At 39.6% G+C, this 19285-nt stretch overlaps 1 protein-coding gene across 1 annotated transcript in view; it reads right to left on the minus strand.

Moving 5' to 3' along the window:
- Positions 1-19285, minus strand: part of ODAD2 (outer dynein arm docking complex subunit 2) — an 85467-nt gene that overhangs the window by 19276 nt on the left and 46906 nt on the right. Inside the window, exons 10-16 of the mRNA XM_060782468.2 lie at positions 18964-19110; positions 18153-18362; positions 16141-16371; positions 14343-14453; positions 12616-12770; positions 11660-11902; positions 1024-1138 (exon numbers count right to left, since the gene is read on the minus strand). Coding sequence (XP_060638451.2) covers positions 1024-1138; positions 11660-11902; positions 12616-12770; positions 14343-14453; positions 16141-16371; positions 18153-18362; positions 18964-19110 — 1212 coding nt within the window. The remainder of the gene's footprint in view (positions 1-1023; positions 1139-11659; positions 11903-12615; positions 12771-14342; positions 14454-16140; positions 16372-18152; positions 18363-18963; positions 19111-19285) is intronic.

Raw genomic sequence — 19285 nt, forward strand, 5'->3', positions numbered from 1 at the left:
TGCAACTCACTCTTCGCTCTGCCCAGACTCCAATGCAGGCAGCCAAGGTACACCTGGATCTGGCTGCTTGTAGTGGAGAAGAAAAAGGAAGAAGCACACAGCAACTCAGTTACACTTTTATAGATCATAACATTTTCCATATTGTGAAATTAAGGAAACGATATGACAAACTACCAGATCTTAGCTTTTAGTAGCTTTTGCAGTCACACTTACTATTGCCAGTCTACCTTCAAATTCTTTGATGGATGTATTGCCAATAGTCTAGAACAATGCTTTTCAACCTTCCTAATGCCGCAACCCCTTAATACAGTTCCTCATGTTGTGGTGACCACCAACCACAAAGTTATTTTCATTGCTGTAATTTTGCTAGTATTATTAATTGTAATGTAAATATCAGATATACAGGATGTATTTTCATTTATTGGACCAAATTTGGCACAAATATCCAATACGCCCAAATTTGAATACCTGTGGGGTTGGGGGGGGGGGTTGATTTTGTCATTTGGGAGTTGTAGTTGCTGGGATTTATAGTTCACCTACAGCTAAAGAGCATTCTGAACTCTACCAACGATGGAACTGGCACACAGAACTCCCACAACCAACAGAAAATACTGGAAGGGTTTGGTGGGCATTGGAGTCGTAGTTCACCTAGTTTTGGAGTTGTAATCCACCTACATCCAGACCATTGTGGACTCAAGCACTGATGATTCTGGGCCAAACTTGGCACAGATACTCAATATGCCCAAATGTGAACAATGGTGGAGTTTGGGGACCTTGACATTTGGGGGTTATAGTTGCTGGGATTTATAGTTCAGTCAAATCAAAGGGCATTCTGAACCCCACCAACAATAGAAACTTCTCACACAGAATGCCCATGACCAACAGAAAATGCTGTATTTTCTGGTAGTCTTTGGTGACCCCTCTAACACCCCCTCACGACCCACCCACCCTACCCCCCCGGGTCACGACCCCTGGTTGAGAAACACTGGTCTAGAAGTATTTGTTTACAATGTGTCTTCTTACCTTTGCATTTTCAATACAAGGACAGATAGCCCAAGCTGCACTTGCCTGGACATCTGGGTGAGGGTTTTTCAATAACGACCATAACAGACGAACACCATCCAAGCGATCAATTATCCTATTGAAAGGAGACAGGGAAAACATTCATAAGATGCAAATTATGCATTCTGTTAATTAGTTAATTACATTTTGAGACTTGCATACTCTTTAATAAAAGGTTGTCTGTAAGATTACAATTTTTAGCACTGAAACATGCCAATTGATAATTGTACAAATGTGATTTAGAACATGATAGAACAGGCAAGGGCAAACGTGGGCCCTCCAGGAGTTTTGGATTTCAACTCCCACAATTCCTAAGAGCCTCAGGCCCCTTCCTTTTCCCTCTCAGCCACTTAAGTGATAGACTTTTTGAGTGATTCTTCTGAATGCTGTTTATCCCTTTCCGCATAACATGTAGCCTTAAAAACCTTTTCTCAAAAAATAAAATATAATAAAAAACCTGCATTATATAGCTAGGGGTCTTGTAAACTTTAAAAACAAGTCATGTGCCTTTTTAACAAGCTGCATGCAAAGTCAAACCGAAATTAAACATACTGGTTCCTTTCATATAGCAACAAATACTTTCCAAAACAAATATTTATGCCAAAAAAACTATGTACTTAACTCTATATTGAGTCTATGTTTAATTTATTTACCTTGCTGTATGACATATTTTAAATTTCTATGTTGCTAACCTAACATTCGGAATTAAAATGGGTCACATCACAGTGCACCCTTTGTTGGGCACGAAGAACGTGCGACTTGTTTCCCATGTGTTCCCTTACCAACGAGACTAACACTGAAAACTGTGTTATAATTGCTTAAACATACTGTAATCAAAGCATCTTCATGTCTAACTGAAAAATGAATTATCATCAGATTCATCTTTAAACCATCTGTCTTATGTTTATATATCAATCAGTCTAGGGGATCGTAACATCATATTAAAGTCCACTGAGTACTTTAAAAAGAAGAGGAAGACCAAACAAAACTTAATATCCTTCACAAACATGGCTTTGTTCGGGAAGATACGCAAAATTCAAAGCAGATGAGGTGAAGATAAAGGAAAATCAGGTCTACTTTGATTTATGGACCCAAATGTTTAATTCTACACCGTTTGTCCAAATCTTTAATTCCGAATACTTGATTTTGAAAATAAAATACAGATTTCTACCAGTGTACAAATCAAACAAGAACATCTCATTGCTGTTCATTACATAAAATGAGTTTGCCAGGAACAAAGACTAAGTAGAAAATCAGGCCAATACGTAATCATACAATTATTTTTGATGCAGACAGAACAATTTAGAACATGAACTTTCTGTCTGAAGTAACTATAGCTTTATATAAATTGATGCAACCTGGTTATATAATTTTGCTTCCAATATTCCAGGTATTTTGGAGGAGAACAAGGGCAATTTGAAACGTTAAACAAGGCAGGCAGATTGACCCTTGCCAGTAAAAAGAATACCAGGAGGAACAACAAAAAATAAAACATAAAAAGCCAGTATTCTGGGCTGAAAGTGAGAAGGCAAGATGGCACAGAAGTATATATAAAACGGGCATGTAAGCTGATGGTCTGCAGGATCTGTATGCTGAATGAATCCAGAACTTAGAACTGCTATTGAAATATTCTGTCATCACTTCCAGAATATTTTGGAAACTATGCAAAGTATCTTAAAGCCTTCGTTGCATGACTTCTCCCACTAACCCTTTCCTGGACAGTTTGTCAGATTTTATTTATTTATTTACTTATTGTGTGTCAAAAGCATTGCATAATTAAACCAAGTATAAAACTGAAAAAATAGAGGGAACACAAGCAGCTATATAATTTTAGACCAAAAACAGGCAACAGCAACCGCATTGTCTGTAGCTTTAAGCAGTTCTTCCTCTGTGCATGAGACAGGGCATTGTGTGCAAGCATACAGATGCAGAGTTGTTTGTTCTGCTTCACAGTCACACAACGTGGAGGATTCCTTTAGGTAGTGCCATTTAGCCAGGTTGCGATATATATATATATATATATATATATATATATATATATATATATATTCTTCTTCCATGCTCTTTCCTGATGACCTTCAAACTTTTTGAATCTTAAGTTTGTCTTCTTTTTTTTTCAATCTTGCTTTGCATTTCTTAAACATAAATATGTAAAATATGTGGTTAATAAAAATCATTTTCCGCAGAAATTTCTTCTCAGCTTCAGCTGGCAACTAGAATTGTAGAGTTAACAGACCCAGCCTGGAAATTTTTTAACACAGTTACTTTTGTTGGCAATACAATTTGTATCCATTCATGCTTAACATTTTAGACATTGTTGTGGTCATAGATCCTTAACTGATGTTAAGTTAAAATGTTGACATTATGAGGTTAGTACCTGAGTTAAGGATGGCCAAATAAAGATGGCCAAATAAAGATGGTCAAGGACCTTATTTATTTGTGGTCAAATGAGGTGAATGCCAGAGAAGATTAAATCAAATTTTATTTGACATGAGGTAATTTTACTCTTGATAGCCTCTTAAACAAGCAAATATTTGATATAATATATTTAATAGATCTGAGATAATTTTGGCAAGTTTGGGGTCATATATCAAAATCCACATATTTGAAAAAGAGAATCTTCTCGGTACTTAAAAAAACTGAACAAATGCCAAATGGGACTGGTTTCATTTATCCACATTTGAAAAACATGTCCTCTCAGGGCATTTTCTAAATCCTCCAGTGCAATTCCACAGTATTCTTGGACCAAAGTCCTTAATTTCAGAAGGGTTTTCTATTAACTGCACTTTCCATGTAAATTCCGAGAACATATCCTCTACAAATATGGGGGATGTACGGCATTTTCTGTGTTTTTTCCAAGTCCTGGAGAGTAATTGCACCTCGTACAAGTTTGGGAAAATGCTCCCATAGGCTGATTTCTGAGTCTTCACGGACATAACATATTCCCAAACCACAGAAGCTGGGCTGGGAATCAAGGAAGTTGTGTGTACAACTAGGGCTGGAGAAGTTCCTGGGCTCGCCTGAGCTAAAACTTAGGCAGCATCTGTATGATCTTCCCAGGAAAATGGTAATAATCCAATCCTATGGCTGGGAGGAACTTAGAGTAAAGACATTTTCCTCTGTAGTCCTTTCCAGCAGCTGCAACTACACAAGTGGAGTAAACTCCCACGTGGATGCTTCCACACAACAATATCTTCAGTCTCATTAGGCTGTGGGAAATAAGTATGTGATCACACAGGGGCCATCAATATCTGCAAATTAAGTCTTGCTATTTGTTGACATGGTATGACTGAATTATGTTTTGCGATCATAGCTCGCTGCTTGGAATCCTTAGCAACTCTCTGGGGAAATCCTGACAAGTTTTGCATTAGGCGATCCCTTGTAGTCCGAGGATGATGGTCCTCCAAGTTTAGTGTATGGGCGGTGGGTCCACAAGTGGCTGTGGAGCCCTGTTCTTGATCCCATGTTCTCCCGCAGTGAGGACATCGTTTTCCAGGTGGAAGGCAGTCCTGGTCAGGGTTGCCTTGATGTGCCTTCCTCTTGGCATGTTTCTCCCTTTTGCCCTCCATTCGTGCATCTTCAAATTCTGCAGCACTGCTGGTCACAGCTGACCTCCAGTTAGAGCGCTCAAGGGCCAGGGCTTCCCAGTTCTCCTTGTCTATGCCACAGTTTTTAAGGCTGGCTTTAAATCCATCTTTAAATCTTTTTTTCCTGTCCACCAATGTTACATTTCCCATTCTTGAGTTGGGAGTATAGTAACTGCTTTGGGAGATGGCGATCAGGCATTCGGACAACATGGCCAGTCCAGCAAAGTTGATGGTGTAGGAGCATTGTTCAGTGGTAGTGGTCTTTGCTTCTTCCAACACACTGACATTTGTCCGCCTGTGTTCCCAAGAGATTTGCAGGATTTTTCAGAGACAACGCTGATGGAATCGCTCCAGTAGTTGAGTGTGACACCTGTAGACAGTCCATGTTTCACAGGAGTATAGCAGGGTTAGGAGAACAATAGCTTTATAAACAAGCACCTTGGTCTCGCTACGGATGTCCCAGTCTTCAAACACTTTCAGCTTCATTTAGAAAAATGCTGCACTCGCAAAGCTCAGACGGTGTTGTATTCAGTGTCAATGTTGACTTTTCTGGAGAGGTGACTGCCAGGTTAGCAGAAATGGTCAAGATTTTCTAATGTTACACCATTAAGCTGTATTTCTGGCATTGCAGAAGGATTGGCTGGTGACTGCTGGAAGAGCACTTTGATTTCAATGATGTTCAATGACAGGTCAAGCTCCTCATATTCTTCTGCAAAGGTGTTCAGATTGGCCTGTAGGTCTTCTTCTGAATGCACACAGATTACGTTGTCATCAGCATACTGGAGTTCTATAACAGATGTTGTTGTGACCTTGGTTTTGGCTTTCAGTCTGCTGAGGCTAAATAGCTTGCTATTAGCTTAACCTGTTAACCTGCTACTAGTACAAGGGTGGTCAATGGCTTGAAATTGCAGGCTTCTCCTGTTTGACTGCCTCTCTAGCCAGCTTTCTGAAGTCCTCCTCCAGCTGTTCATCCAGTTCTAATCTGTTTCTCTGTCCAATTCATCTGATTTCTTTGCAGAGCCTGAGCTGTTTACTTGCCTGTTTCCTTTCCTGATGACTGGGTCTCTTTCCACCACAGTTTTCCTAGAGAGTTCTTGAGGAGGTTTATTTAAGAGGCCCTGGGACATTCTTCTGGAACAATTCTTGCCTTTTGGATTGTCCTTGTGCCACTGTTCTTAGCGACAGCTGACTAGTATACTACTGACAAGGGATCATTTCTAAGAAACATAGCAGCTTTTTAAAATTACTGTTATATGTAAGCCAATTTTGCTCTGCAGAATTGATTACTTGTGTAATTTATACTGAATATATTTGCTAGACCTTGATTGCTGTTTAGGGCAGTTGCTTGTTTAACTGAGACGACTTTGGTACGAGCAATCATTTGAAAGCTCTCCTGGGCTGCCAGAGTTAACTCTGCTTTGTTGCCAGGATAGAAGTTATAAATGAAGTCTCTCTCTTTACATGTGAACAATCTCAATCTACAGCAAGCCATTTTTGTGCTCTAATAATTTGATATTGAATATTTCCAGGGTAAACAAGCCCCAGACTTATTCAAAGACACATGCACACACCCTCAACATCTGTTTCTTATATTTATCATCCTTTTTTGTTAGGCCACAATATGCCAGGGCTCTTGAGAAGTCTGACTGCATCTCCTGCCAACTGAGACCACATACACAAATGTAAACAGTGTTATACTGACTATATTTATTGTGCTCCCTGGTAAGATTACAGGTTTCAAGTCATACAAAGCACAATCTCATCTCTTCTGAAAACCACAATTCAACTCTTTTAAACTTCGACTTTTTTTTATTAAAAAAGTTACAAACTGCTTCAATAAATAGTGCTGTAAATCAGGGACTCAAGATACATGTGGTTCATTCTTTTCGAAATGATATTTTAGTGGATAAGACTCCAAGTCTTAACAATGAAATCTGCGTTTGAAGTCAAATGAAAGGCAAAAGGAAATGGATTACAGAATTATAGTTGTGCAAGATCACTAACGTATAAGGAGCCATGGTGGCGCAATGGGCTAAACCCTTGTGATGGCTGAACTGCTGACCTGAATGTTGGCAGTTGCAATCCGCGAGATGGGGTGAGCTCCCATCTGTCAGCCCCAGCTTCCCATGTGGGGACATGAGAGAAGCCTCCCACAGGATGGTAACACATCCGGGCATCCCCTGGGCAGATGGCCAATTATCTCTGCAGATGGCCTATTATCTCACACCAGAAGCAACTTGAAGTTTCTCAAGTCACTTCTGGCATGATAAAAAAACCCCTAACGTACAAGTACACATTTGCACAAACATAACAGACCTCTGTACTTAGAAAAATACATCCTACTATTGAAATTATTCATGTGAGATATTGTTAATCAGAAGGAGCACCCGCTGTGTGCCTTTTGAGAATTAACTTACTAACACTTCCTAAAAACATCCTAGTTAGTCTTTAAGGACCCACTTGTTCTTCCTGCTCATTTCTAAAAGGAGCAATTTTCCTAGTCAAAGGAGAAGGATGGGAAATGGATTTGAAAAGGCGTGTTTTTTCTTACCCAGAAATTGTTGGACTCAATCACAGACCAAATCTTTTAAAACATAATACCTGCCTTTCAAACACCTTGGAAGAATATCTTTTGGCTCTGGACTGTAAACTAATATAGAGAATACTTCCTGCAGTGAAAAGAACTCAAGAGAAATCAGAAGTATAATTCAGTCAGAGAAGAATTGCCAAAAACAGTAATATTTCTTCCCAAACTATCAGCAGAACCTTTCCTCACTCTTAAACAAGGTGACCTTTGTCAGACTACAGTTTTAGATCTTAATTTGTGTTGATGTTGGTGCTTTTGTTCAGACCGCATTTTAGTATGAGGTTGGATATAGGAGCACTGGGGTCTGAGCAGTGGATTACTCCTGAGGGTTCATTCCTGCCAAATGACTGTTTGGGTTTCTTCGCTGATTTATGACCCAAGATCACTGTTAGGTTATTACAAAAATTATGATAACCTTCAATACTTTGTGGAGAAATAATGTGGAGGTGATTCAATATATGCATGCTATATGTTGCTGTGAGTTTTCCAGCCTGTTCCAGAAGCATTCTCTCCTGATGTTTTGCCCACATCTATGGCAGGCATCCTCAGAGATTGAGGGGTCTGTTGGAAACTAGGCAAGTGAGGTTTATCTATCTGTGGAATGTTCAGGGTGGAAGAAAGGCTCTTGTCTGCTTGAGGCAAGTGTGAATGTTGCAACTGATCACCTTGATTAGCACTGAATGGCACTGCAGCTTCAAGGCATAGCTGCTTCCTGCCTGGGAGAATTCTTTGTTGGGAGGTGATTAGCTGGCCCTGATTGTTTGTTGTCTGGAACAAATGCTATGTTCAGCAAAGGACAAGAGGAATCCTCTCACCACTGCAGGAGTCTACCATATACAATGCAGCTGTGGACAAGTCTACACTGGGCTCAAAGCCAACCTTAAAAACTGTGGCATATACCCTGAGAACTGGGAAGCCCTGGCTCTTGAGTGCTCTAGCTGGAGGTCAGCTGTGATCAGCAGTGCTGTAGAATTTGAAGAGGCACCTGATGAATCAACCTGGGCACAACATACTATTTGAGAACACAGAAATGCTGGACCACTCTTACAACCACCATGTCAGACTACAAAGAGAAGCCATTGAAATCCACAAGCATGTGGACAATTTCGGCAGAAAGGAGGAAAGCATGAAAATGAACAAAATCTAGTTACCAGTATTTAAAAAATTCTAAAATCAGAACAGTAAATAAAGAACAACACTCAAACACAGGGGAATTCCAGACAAGAAACAATCAAAGCCAGCTAATTACCTCCCAACAAAGGACTGCCCCAGATAGGAAGGAGCCAGACCTTGAAGCTGCTAGGCTATTCAATGCTAATCAGGGTGGCAAATTGTGACATTCACACTTGCCTTGTGACAAGAGTTCTTTCTCCCACCCTGGACATTCCACAAATATATAAACTCCACTTGCCTTGTTTCCAACAAACCTCACAACCTCTGAGGATGCCTGCCATAGATGTGGCCTGTCCTATCCTTGTGCCAGCATCCCCCCCCCCCCCATGTACTTGTATGCTTCTGGAACATAGCCATACAGCCTGAAAAACTCACTGCAACCTAGTGATTCCAGCCATGAAAGCCTTCAACAATACATCCATCTATGTAATTTATAAATTGTACTGCAAAGATTAATTTTATTTTACTTAGTGTTTATTACAATGTCAGCATGCTTATTGGCACTTAACACCTTTAGAAAAGCTATGCATGCCTTTCTACCACTGGTCCATTCACAACTGGCCCTGTTCATATAGACCACGTTTACACTCCTATCTTGCCACTGGGTGACAGCCAAAGGATGGAAACAAGCACCCCTTTCAAGAAACTGGAATCAGTCTCTGTGCCACTCTATGAATATCAAGTATTTTAGGCAAGATAGAGCAAGGGGAGGAGGAGATCTCTATCTCTTCTCAACCTGGGTTGTAGACGAGTATAAGCAAGGAACTGGGCTACCTTCTTGTGTAGGCTTCCCATCTGAACGTATTCCTGGAGCATTCCTCATGAAATTTAAATGTTGAGGTCTCAAACCGTACAAGCTTTACATTATACAAGTCAAACATCAATAGTGCTCTTAATAAAATAACAACTTCTTCAATTCACACTCTTAGTATGCAGTGCTGGCAAAAAAATTAGTTTGGTATTTGTTTAGTTTCCATGTACAACTGCTAAAGCATTCAGCTGAAATGGTACTGCAGGAGAGTGCTCTTGCAGTGCCAAGTATATGATTTTTTCAAAACCTAGAAAACATACTTCACCCCAGAGCACCTTAAAATGTAAAATACAGTTTAGAAAAGTCAGTATTCAGATGTTATCAGAAGGAGAATCAGGGACCCAATTTAGTAGAAGGGCAGATATTTGCTTTTTATATTTTTATGAAAATTATATGGTACTGCAGGAGGGCTATTACAAGTTATTACAGGAATACCTTAAAGGGCCACTGTCGAAATTTTTTTATTAAATCTTTTAATACCTGAACATTCACCCTTTTCTTTCTCATCCTCCATCTTTATTACAAGCACCGACATTAGAAGGACAGCGAAGGAGAGCTGAAGAAATGCAAACTGTTGATTCTGGGTTATAAAAGTGTGTCTGCAGTAAATAGTGCAATAAAATTTGTCAGGAATGGGATTATGCAGTAGCCATATCTACGTATTGAGGATAACAGAGGCTCCCTCCATAATCCCTTAATAAAAGTGTGGGGACAGAAGACAGGAAAAAAAGACAGAGAAAAAGAAAAAGCAGATCCGCCTGCTTCACCAGCTGCACTTTCAAAGTGCAGGGAATTACCTATAAAAGCCCTAAACGGTTTTGGCCTGTCCTATCCTTGTGCCAGCATCCCCCCCCCCCCCCATGTACTTGCATGAAATCTCCCAGGGAGGCCCTACACGTGGTCAAGGAACGAGGGAGAAGGCCTTCTCGATGGTGGCCCTTCGGCATTGGAATGCCCTCCCCAGGGAGATTAGGCAGGCTCCCACCCTATCCTCCGTCCAGAGGGAGTTGAAGATTTGGATATTTAGACAAGCCTTTGAAAATGTCCAGCCCAATGGTCTGCTATTACGATACAGCACAGCACTTTCATCCCATGTCCTTGTTCCTTAGCTACAACTTGTACTAGCCCTTTCCCTTCTTCTTGCTTACAGTTGACCATGTTTTTATGACAGTCAACACTATAGGTTACTGGGTGCCATTTTGATTAAAATTGTTGTTTTATATTACTGGTTTATTCATTTTATTTTATGTATTGTTTTAGGCACTTTGTGCCATGCATAATGCCACATTGCCAGGGCTCTGCCGTATTCAGGTAGAGGTGAACCAAACAAACACCCAGTTTGTATCAAACAGTTTAATTAAAACAGCACTTATTTTCTGGCTGTTTTAATAGTCCAAAATATAAAACATAAAGATAGCACTCAGCCACATAATATAAAACAAAACTGACAGCAGTCAAGTGGTCAAACACCGAGAGTTCAATGAGCAAAGTCCAGGGATCAAGAGTCTATACCGTAGCCAAAAGCCAGTCCAGAGATTCAAGGTTTCAGGGTTCCAAGAGTACAGGAGACAAGTCAGGATACCGAAAATCCACAAACCTGGGGAAAAACCAGCAGCATCTACCACCAAATAAGACAAATACTTTTCTCTTGAAGATCAGTCCCCAGACTAGCTCATTATATCCAGAAATATCCAGCTGCATCCTATCTCTTGCATACCTCCACCTTTAATTGCTTTCACCCATGAACTCTTACTCACAGATTACTCAACCCTTTACAACTAATACTTACATTAACCCTTCCATCACCAACCGCTAGGCCTGCCACCATCAACCACCAACTGCAGAACATGATACATGACATATAAGCTGCCCCAAGTCCCTTCAGGGAAATGGAGGCAGGATGCAAAAATTAAATAATAATAATAATCATCATCATCATCATTTTATCTATTATTTTTATTATTTATTACTATCCCCAGTATGACAAAATGTATGGATCTTTAAATTTGGCCTTTAAAGGAGAAATTTTTAAAAAAGCAAAAACGGGGGGAAAGTAACAAAAATCCTCCCTGAATGCATTTTGGAAAAAGGCTGAAAAGGGTTCATATTTTTTGTTACTTATGGAAGGCTTTGCGGACCCAGTTGTTTCATTTCACATGTGCATATTGTTAGTTTTGAGTAAAGGAATTGCTGAAACATGTTGAACAGCTCCTCTATTTTGTGGTGTAGGACCCTATCTTGACCCGTCTTTTTTTTCTATTTCTGGTATCAATTTTTCTGCTAAAGAAGTAATGCCAAGGAACACATGTACTTTGTTAACTGTGGTATACCTATATTTAGTTATGTGATAAGCATGCTAAGCATCGCATGGATGTGCATAGTATAGATGAATAGGATATGCCATCATGTGCATACATTTCTTTTTTTAAAAAAACTTACGCCATATTTTCAGGTTCTGTTGCACATGATCCCACTGCTTTGTTAACATTAACAAGAAGAGCCTGGTTGGTTCCTGTGAGTAGAGCAACAAGGGATGGGATTCCACCACATCTCCGTATAATGCTCCGATTAGCTTGTTCTTGGCAACATTCACCAAGAGCTCCAACAACATTCACAAGAACTTCCTCTGGTTGATCTGTCAGCAGCCCAACCAAAGTTTCTATAGCTTTGTACTCCCGGAATCTAATAGAAACCAACAAAATATTGTTAGAAGTGTACTTCCAGAAAACATTTGTTCATGTCACATTAGACCTCTCAAAAATTACAAATTGGGTATAAACTTTTTGGAATCCAGATTTAATCAAAGTTAGATTAGCCTCATTAAAAATCATGAATTGAAGTCATGCCTGACATAAGTCCCACTGATTTCAGTGAGTCTACTTTAAGAATGACTAAATCTGAATCCAAACTCCACTATTTGTATTTCATGGTACTTGTCTTATGCTTTCTATATACTAATCTACACTAATAATTTAACTGTCATTGCTTCATTTAAACTGATTCATAACCCTTTTGGTACTAATGTCGGAGAGTGGTCCCTGGTCAAAGTGGTCCCTGGTCAAAAGAAAATGTTGGGAACCACTGTTATAGAGCTAAAATAACCAGTGGAATACACAAACATTCCTTGGAAAGTATATGCTTTGGATTATTAGATTGCCGATATACAGATCAGTATGTTACTTATTTTGTATTTCAGCATGATAAACAGCTGAGTTGGCATGGTCAGAGTAAACATGAATACACATTTACAGTAAGTAAGCCATGAATGCACACTTACAGTAAGACTTTTGATCACACAGAGCCAATAATGTTTAAGCTCAGAAAATGCATTTCTTGCAACATCAAGTGATTTTAACTTTTACATATTTCTGTATGTTTGTAAATGCTACACATACTTGGTCACATTTTCTTTGCTGATTGCACATTTCCAGATTGCCCCTGTCACTGCTGCCAGAAGTTCTTTATTATCAGATTTAGCAAGTAAAGCAGCAAGAGGTTTTAGGCCTCCATGCTGCCTAACAAGATCGCGTGTTTCTTGATCTTCAGCACACTACAATTCAGAAAAAAAAATTAAAAGCACACATAACAGAGGCCTATACATTAGGTTTCTATGCAAAGGTTAAATTGGATAACTCCAAAATTCTAAGGACCTTTCTTTCACAATGGAAATAAAAGAGAAAAAGGTGGCGCTTCACTATTATTATTATTATTATTATTATTATTATTATTATTATTAATGATAATAATAATAATACCCTGCTTATTCTCTCCACAAGGAGACTCAAAGTGGCTTACATTAAAAGCATTTTAATACAATTTAAAATCTACAAATATACCAACATTAAAACAGAATTAAATATCAATGGGATTTTTAAAAATCAGAGTTAAAACACATAAAAACATATTCAAAGCTAAAAACCACAGCACTCCGTAATTTGATCTTAAAACCCTTCTTCTTTAGCACAGCAGGTTAGCTGCCAACTTCAGTAAATCCTGCTAATTGGAAGATTGGCAGTTCAAAACCCGCGTCAGGGTGAGCTCCTGGCCTTCAGCCCAGCTTCTGCCAACCTAGCTGATCTAACACAGCAATTGTGAGTAGATACATAGGTACTGCTTTAAAATTGGGGAGGTATTTAGGCACCCATAGGGAAATGCCAGAAAATACTGGTGATTCAATTAAAAGGAGGAAGTTTATGATCAAAAGCTCTTCAGCAGGGAAAATGGAGCCAGAATCGAGCACAGCCTCCATGATGCTGAAGATGGGGAAAACGCCTATACACACACACACACACACACACACACACACACACACACACACACACACCTCTATCTGCCTGTATAAATCTGGATCCTAAATCTGGATTCATCCCAGTAATTTTCACGTCACAAACTGTATGACTAAATCAAGAGTGGGCAAAATATGACCCATTTAGTTCCCCAACTCTCTAGGTTTTTAAAAATAGTGTCATTTGGGGCCACTTTTGGCCCTGAAAACAATGTGAAAAGTCCTGAAAACATACAAAAATCCACCCGCCTGCCCACCCCTGCCTTAGACTCAGGGGCTGGAATTCTTTTCAAAATGGCAAAAAGAATTGAATCAATGCTATTGTCAACTGTTGTTTTGGAACTGGCTCTGATGAAGATGGAGATATTTTACGTACTTCGTTTATTTATACCCTGCCTTTCTCCCTGTGGGGACTGAAGGCGGACATTTGGGAGCACTCTGGGTAGCTTCAAGAGAGGCTGTAAAGGGGAAACAGGCCCCTATAGTTCCCTTGCCCCTGCCTTATAGCTCCTTACATTGAAGATAATAATACTCATTTCTATTCTTCTACATGAATCACAGACAACCCTTATATTCATAGAGTTGGAAGAGACCACAAGGTCCAAACCCCTGCCATGTGGAAATATACAATCAAAGCAATTATGACAGATTATCCTCCAGCCTCTGTTTAAAAACTCCAGAGGAGACTCATATGAGTTATGGAGATATTGAACTTTTCAGCAATAGGACAGAAATACTTTAGTAATCCCCTTTCCACATAATTGTCCAGTTTGTACTACTAGTTGTCATAAAATCATATGGCTGGAATCTGCTCTGACCCTTCAAAGCCTTCATTACCTTAAAGATCGCACTGGCACAATGCATTTGAAGTTCTTCTTTGTCACTATTCAGATTTTTTACCAGGTTCTCAATCATCCTCTCCTGTTTGATCGCAGCTCTGTATTTGGGCTACAAAAGCAAGTTGTTATGTATTAAGTTCCACTGGTAAAGTCATACAAATAAATATATTAAGTACCACCAGCAAAAAACTGCTATCATTCAAAAGACAAAGCACTTCAGGAGTATATTTGGAGTAGAACTCAATACAGCAGAACATCTGGAGTACAAGCAAAAGCATGACAAACAGACCAAGACATATTTAGACAAAACTCTTATGAGAGTTGTAATGACAACATAGAGAAATAAAATCATAGAGTTGGAAGGGTCCTCAAGGGACTAAGTCAGGCATGGGCAAACTTGGGCCCTCCTGGTGTTTTGGACTTCAACGCCCACAATTCCTAACAGCCTCAGGTCCTTTCCTTTCCCCCCTTAGTCGCTTAAGTGGCTGGGGGGGGGGGGAGGAAGAGTGTGAGAGAAAACCCCAGGAAAATCTGGTGCATTGGCGACAATGGGAAATTCCAAGGCTTCCCTTTCCATTCCTGGGATCCTTTCGTTTCTTCCTTTCAAGGGAGCCTGGTTTTGAGGAATGGGGCTCAGGAAGCATATGCTGCATACTCCCGAATAGAAGGGAAGAAGCCATGCCCGGCAGCCATGTGGGCCGTTTTGGGTGAAAAAACCATGGAGGCTGAGCCCTTGCCATTACAGCCATCTGGAAAAGCTGAAGGATAATGGCTAAAATGGATCCATGCACAAGCCTAGTCTTGAGTACTCTAACACACAATAGAGGACTTCAGGTAGTTGCTGTATTGAGTATTTCATACTGTCTCACACATTTGAGCCTACATGTTTACTAGAACATAGGATATGTATGCAGATGGTCCAGGTTCATTCTAGCAAGTAGAGCAGTAATAAGGCTTCTGTCTGAAACCACAAAGAGTCAGTCAAGCCCAGGAATAAGGAACAGCCCTGCAAAATTTGTCAGACTTCAACTCCCATCAGCAGTCACTACACTGTATTGATGGGAGATTCAGTTGAAGTAGATCTGGTGTGCCAAAGACTTCCAATCAATGGTTAAGACAATACCATGTTGTGTAGACCAAGGGTTAGTCCAGCATAAATCAGTGGCCAGTTGAAAATTTATACATTCATTAAAAACTATAAGTCACTTAAATACAGAAACATTTGGACATTTCAGGCTGACTTGAAAGAGATGTATTCGGTTCAAGATTGTGGAAAGTATCTCTATGATCCCATTTCACATGAATGTGAACTGCATAAGGATACCCATTGCACAAGGAAGCACACTGCAGTTGCACAAATAAGTGCATGCACATTTGCTTATTTCACATTTGGTGCCTTTGTTTATTTGCACAACATTGCCATTAAACACAGACTTACGTATCAGACTGAATAAGTCTGCACATAGAGCTGTATGCTATGCAACCACAATGTACGATCTCAGCCAGTAGACTGTCAGAAGGGATCATTTTCTATTACATTTTGTTATTTTTAATTACGGCCATTGACAGAGTCACAAGATAAAATGCCTTTGGCTGCTACATTCATGACTGCATTAACTATATTACTGAAACTGAGATGAGAGATCCAATCCAACTACATTCATTGAAACTATTTTGTCAGATATTTGTTAATTGCCAATTACATGCTGGAAATCCAAATTATATAGTTTTTGATGAATCTCAGATTTTTGCCTTTTTGCCACCTGCTATCCCACAGGCTAGCAGACACTTCTCACCTCAGATGCACACTCTTGCAAAGTTCCTACCACAGGTATTAACATATTGGAATGGGGAGATTTGAGCAGCTGAGCCAGGAGGGGGATGCCTCCAGCCTTACGTATTGCTTCTTTATTCTTGGCACTTTTGCTGCAGCTCCAGAGTGCCAAAGCCCCACAGCGTGCTACTTCAATTTCCTTTCCCTGAGTGGGACTCGCTGATCCTATTGCTGAACAGTCCAACAGCCCAACCTGATAGAAAAGACAGATCACATATTGCATTTAATGAATGTAGCAATAAAGGTGATTACGTTCACACCACACCACAGAATATTTATGGGGCCTGGGGTGACAAGTTGTGGAAGACAATGCTTTGCCTTCAGCAGCAGCAGGAGATCCGAATGAAGGGAACGTTGGCTGCCAATTACTTTCTGAACCCAATTCAAGAAGCTGTCTATTAGTTTAAAAGAATCTGATGGCTATCATGATTGTTCTGGGAATACCTCCACTGATGTGTATGGCCATTACAATTCTCTGAGGGCAGAGTGGTAGCTTTCCAGCTCTCTGAGAGAAGCATTTAATGACTGTCCATAGCAGACCCTTTCAATAGTTACTCAGAGTCTAGAATTCCTTCCTCATGAAACAGTGCCTGTATTCATAGATATGCAAGAAGCTGACTTACAGTAAGTTAGATCGTAATCAATCTAGCCTAATACTGTCAACTCTTGACTGGGAAAAGCTCTCCCAAGTGTCAGACAGGACTCATTCCTAGTCCTTCTAGGACACCGCTTCTCAACCTTCCTAATGCTGCGACTACTTAATATAGTTCATCATGTTGTGGTGACTTCCAACCCTAAAATTATTTTTGTTGCTACTTTATAACTGCAATTTTGCTACTGTTGTGAACTGTAATATAAATATCCGATATGCAGGATGTATTTTCATTCACTGAACCAAATTTGGCACAAAAACCCAATACGCCCAAATTTGAATACTGGAGGGTTGGGAGGGTTGATTTTGTCAGTTGAGAGTTGTGGTTGCTGGGATTTATAGTTCACCTACAATCAAAGAGCATTCCGAACTCCACCAATGATAGAATTGAACCAAACTTGGGACAAAGAACTCCCATGGCCATCTGAAAATTCTGAAAGGGTTTGGTGGGCAATGACCTTGAATTTTCAAGTTGTAGTTCATCTACATCCAGAGAGCACTCATAAGCAATCATGGATCTGGACCAAACTTGGCATGGATACTCAATATGCCCAAACATGAACACTGGTGGAGTTTGGGGAACAAAACCTTGGCATATGGGAGTTGTAGTTGGGGGCTCACCTACAATCAAAGAGCATTCTTAACCCCACCAATAGAATTGAGCCAAACTTCCCACACAGAACCCTCATAATCAACAGATACTGTTTTCTGATGATCTTTAGCGATCCCCAGGAGTCCCAATCCACAGGTTGGGAAATGCTGTTCTAGGAGACAACTGGTTTTCCTTGGTTGGAAAATCACACCCATGGAAAATCACTAACCAGGCCCAACCCAGCTTAGCTTTGCTCACAGTAAGTGACAGGGTAGTCGATTTCAACTCCTATCTGGAATGCTAGTAAGGATACCAGTATTGGTAATGTGTACATTCCTGTTCTTATTAGTTGCAATGGTTAGTTATGAGTTATGGTACTGGAATTTTCAATTTTATTCTACAAACAACTTTATGTTTTTTAGTTCCTCAAAAACTGAACAGAATATACCACAAGAATATTTATTTCAACAGACAGCTTGCACAGATAAAATAAAACAGACATTTTCACTATGACAAGAAATCTATGGACCAAAACTTCTTTGAATCTTCTTGTGAAGAGAAAAAGTGGGATATCAATAAATAATAATAATAATAATAATAATAATAATACTATTGTAAAGCAGGAATAAGTATCATATCACATATATATCTTCCTGTTTTCCAAATAGTAAAAGAAACCTGTTTCAAGATGAAAAATTGCTAAGTAATATTGATTGCTGTGCCTACTTACAAGCTTTTTAATTCCACCATGTTCTCGGACTGTTCTTCGTGCTCGCCTGAATCTGGCCACATTAGCTATTGTTTCGGCAGCCAAACATTTCAAATCCTGATCTACAGAATCAAGTATCTTCACCATGATCTGCAATCCTCCAAGGTCAGCAATTGTACGTCTGATCTGAGAATTCTGGCTAATTTCCTTCAGGATTTTTAATGAACCAATCTGGTCAGAGGAGGAAATTTCATAGTTAGATTTTAAAAAAATGCATATAGAATCTGAATGTTTGAGTGACAGTTTGCAATGTATTGCTCTGAAACTTGTTTGTGTGTTCATGGTGCAAAAATGCTGCTATATAGAAACAGAGATGAATTAGTGGGGATAGGGAAAGATGGATTAGCACAGCTAAACCTCTTGCTATTCTTGAAGACAGTTGTTTCCAGATAGGGAAAACAAGGCAAAGAATAATAGTTTTTTTCCTAACTACATTGACCCAGGGTGAATCCACAGAATAATGACTACAATCAGTGCAGTTTTTAAAGGCTTTTTGGGCTTCAAGTGAACTACGATAATTCTAGTGACCTCTTAATCTCTTATTTGCTACATTGAAAATATTCCAGATGCTAAAAAGAACTATGAAAACCACCTCACAACTTCATAGGAAATCTGAAATTATTTCACTGTCTTATCTTTTGGCCCATCTCTCTAATCTGTTAAGATCGTTTTGAATTCTGCTCCTGTCTTCTGGAATATTGGCTATCCCTTCCATCCTTTGTGACAGTCACTAGCCAAACAAAAAAACCAGTCACTCACAAAGCAAACTCACCTTACATTTGATTTCTTCAGTGTCAAGCAAATTAATCAGCACTTCAAGCCCCCCGACATCTCTAATCGCCAGCTGACATGTTTCTTGAGACAAGTTGAAATCTCTCATTGAGCACAGTGCAATTACTGTAGCTGTCTGGTTACCTGCCTAGAGAATACAATAATCAATCACCTGTAGGGTAATATACCATTGTTAACTATACAAACATATTGGCAAAGACATGGGCATGTCTTCAAAACAGACAGACAAATGCACAGTGCATATGTGAAATGAAACAGTGTATCCCCTATATTTTAACTATGGCTGTTAGCATCTTTCCCTG

Source organism: Anolis sagrei, chromosome 6 (assembly GCF_037176765.1).
Source record: "Anolis sagrei isolate rAnoSag1 chromosome 6, rAnoSag1.mat, whole genome shotgun sequence".
NCBI lineage: Eukaryota > Metazoa > Chordata > Lepidosauria > Squamata > Dactyloidae > Anolis > Anolis sagrei.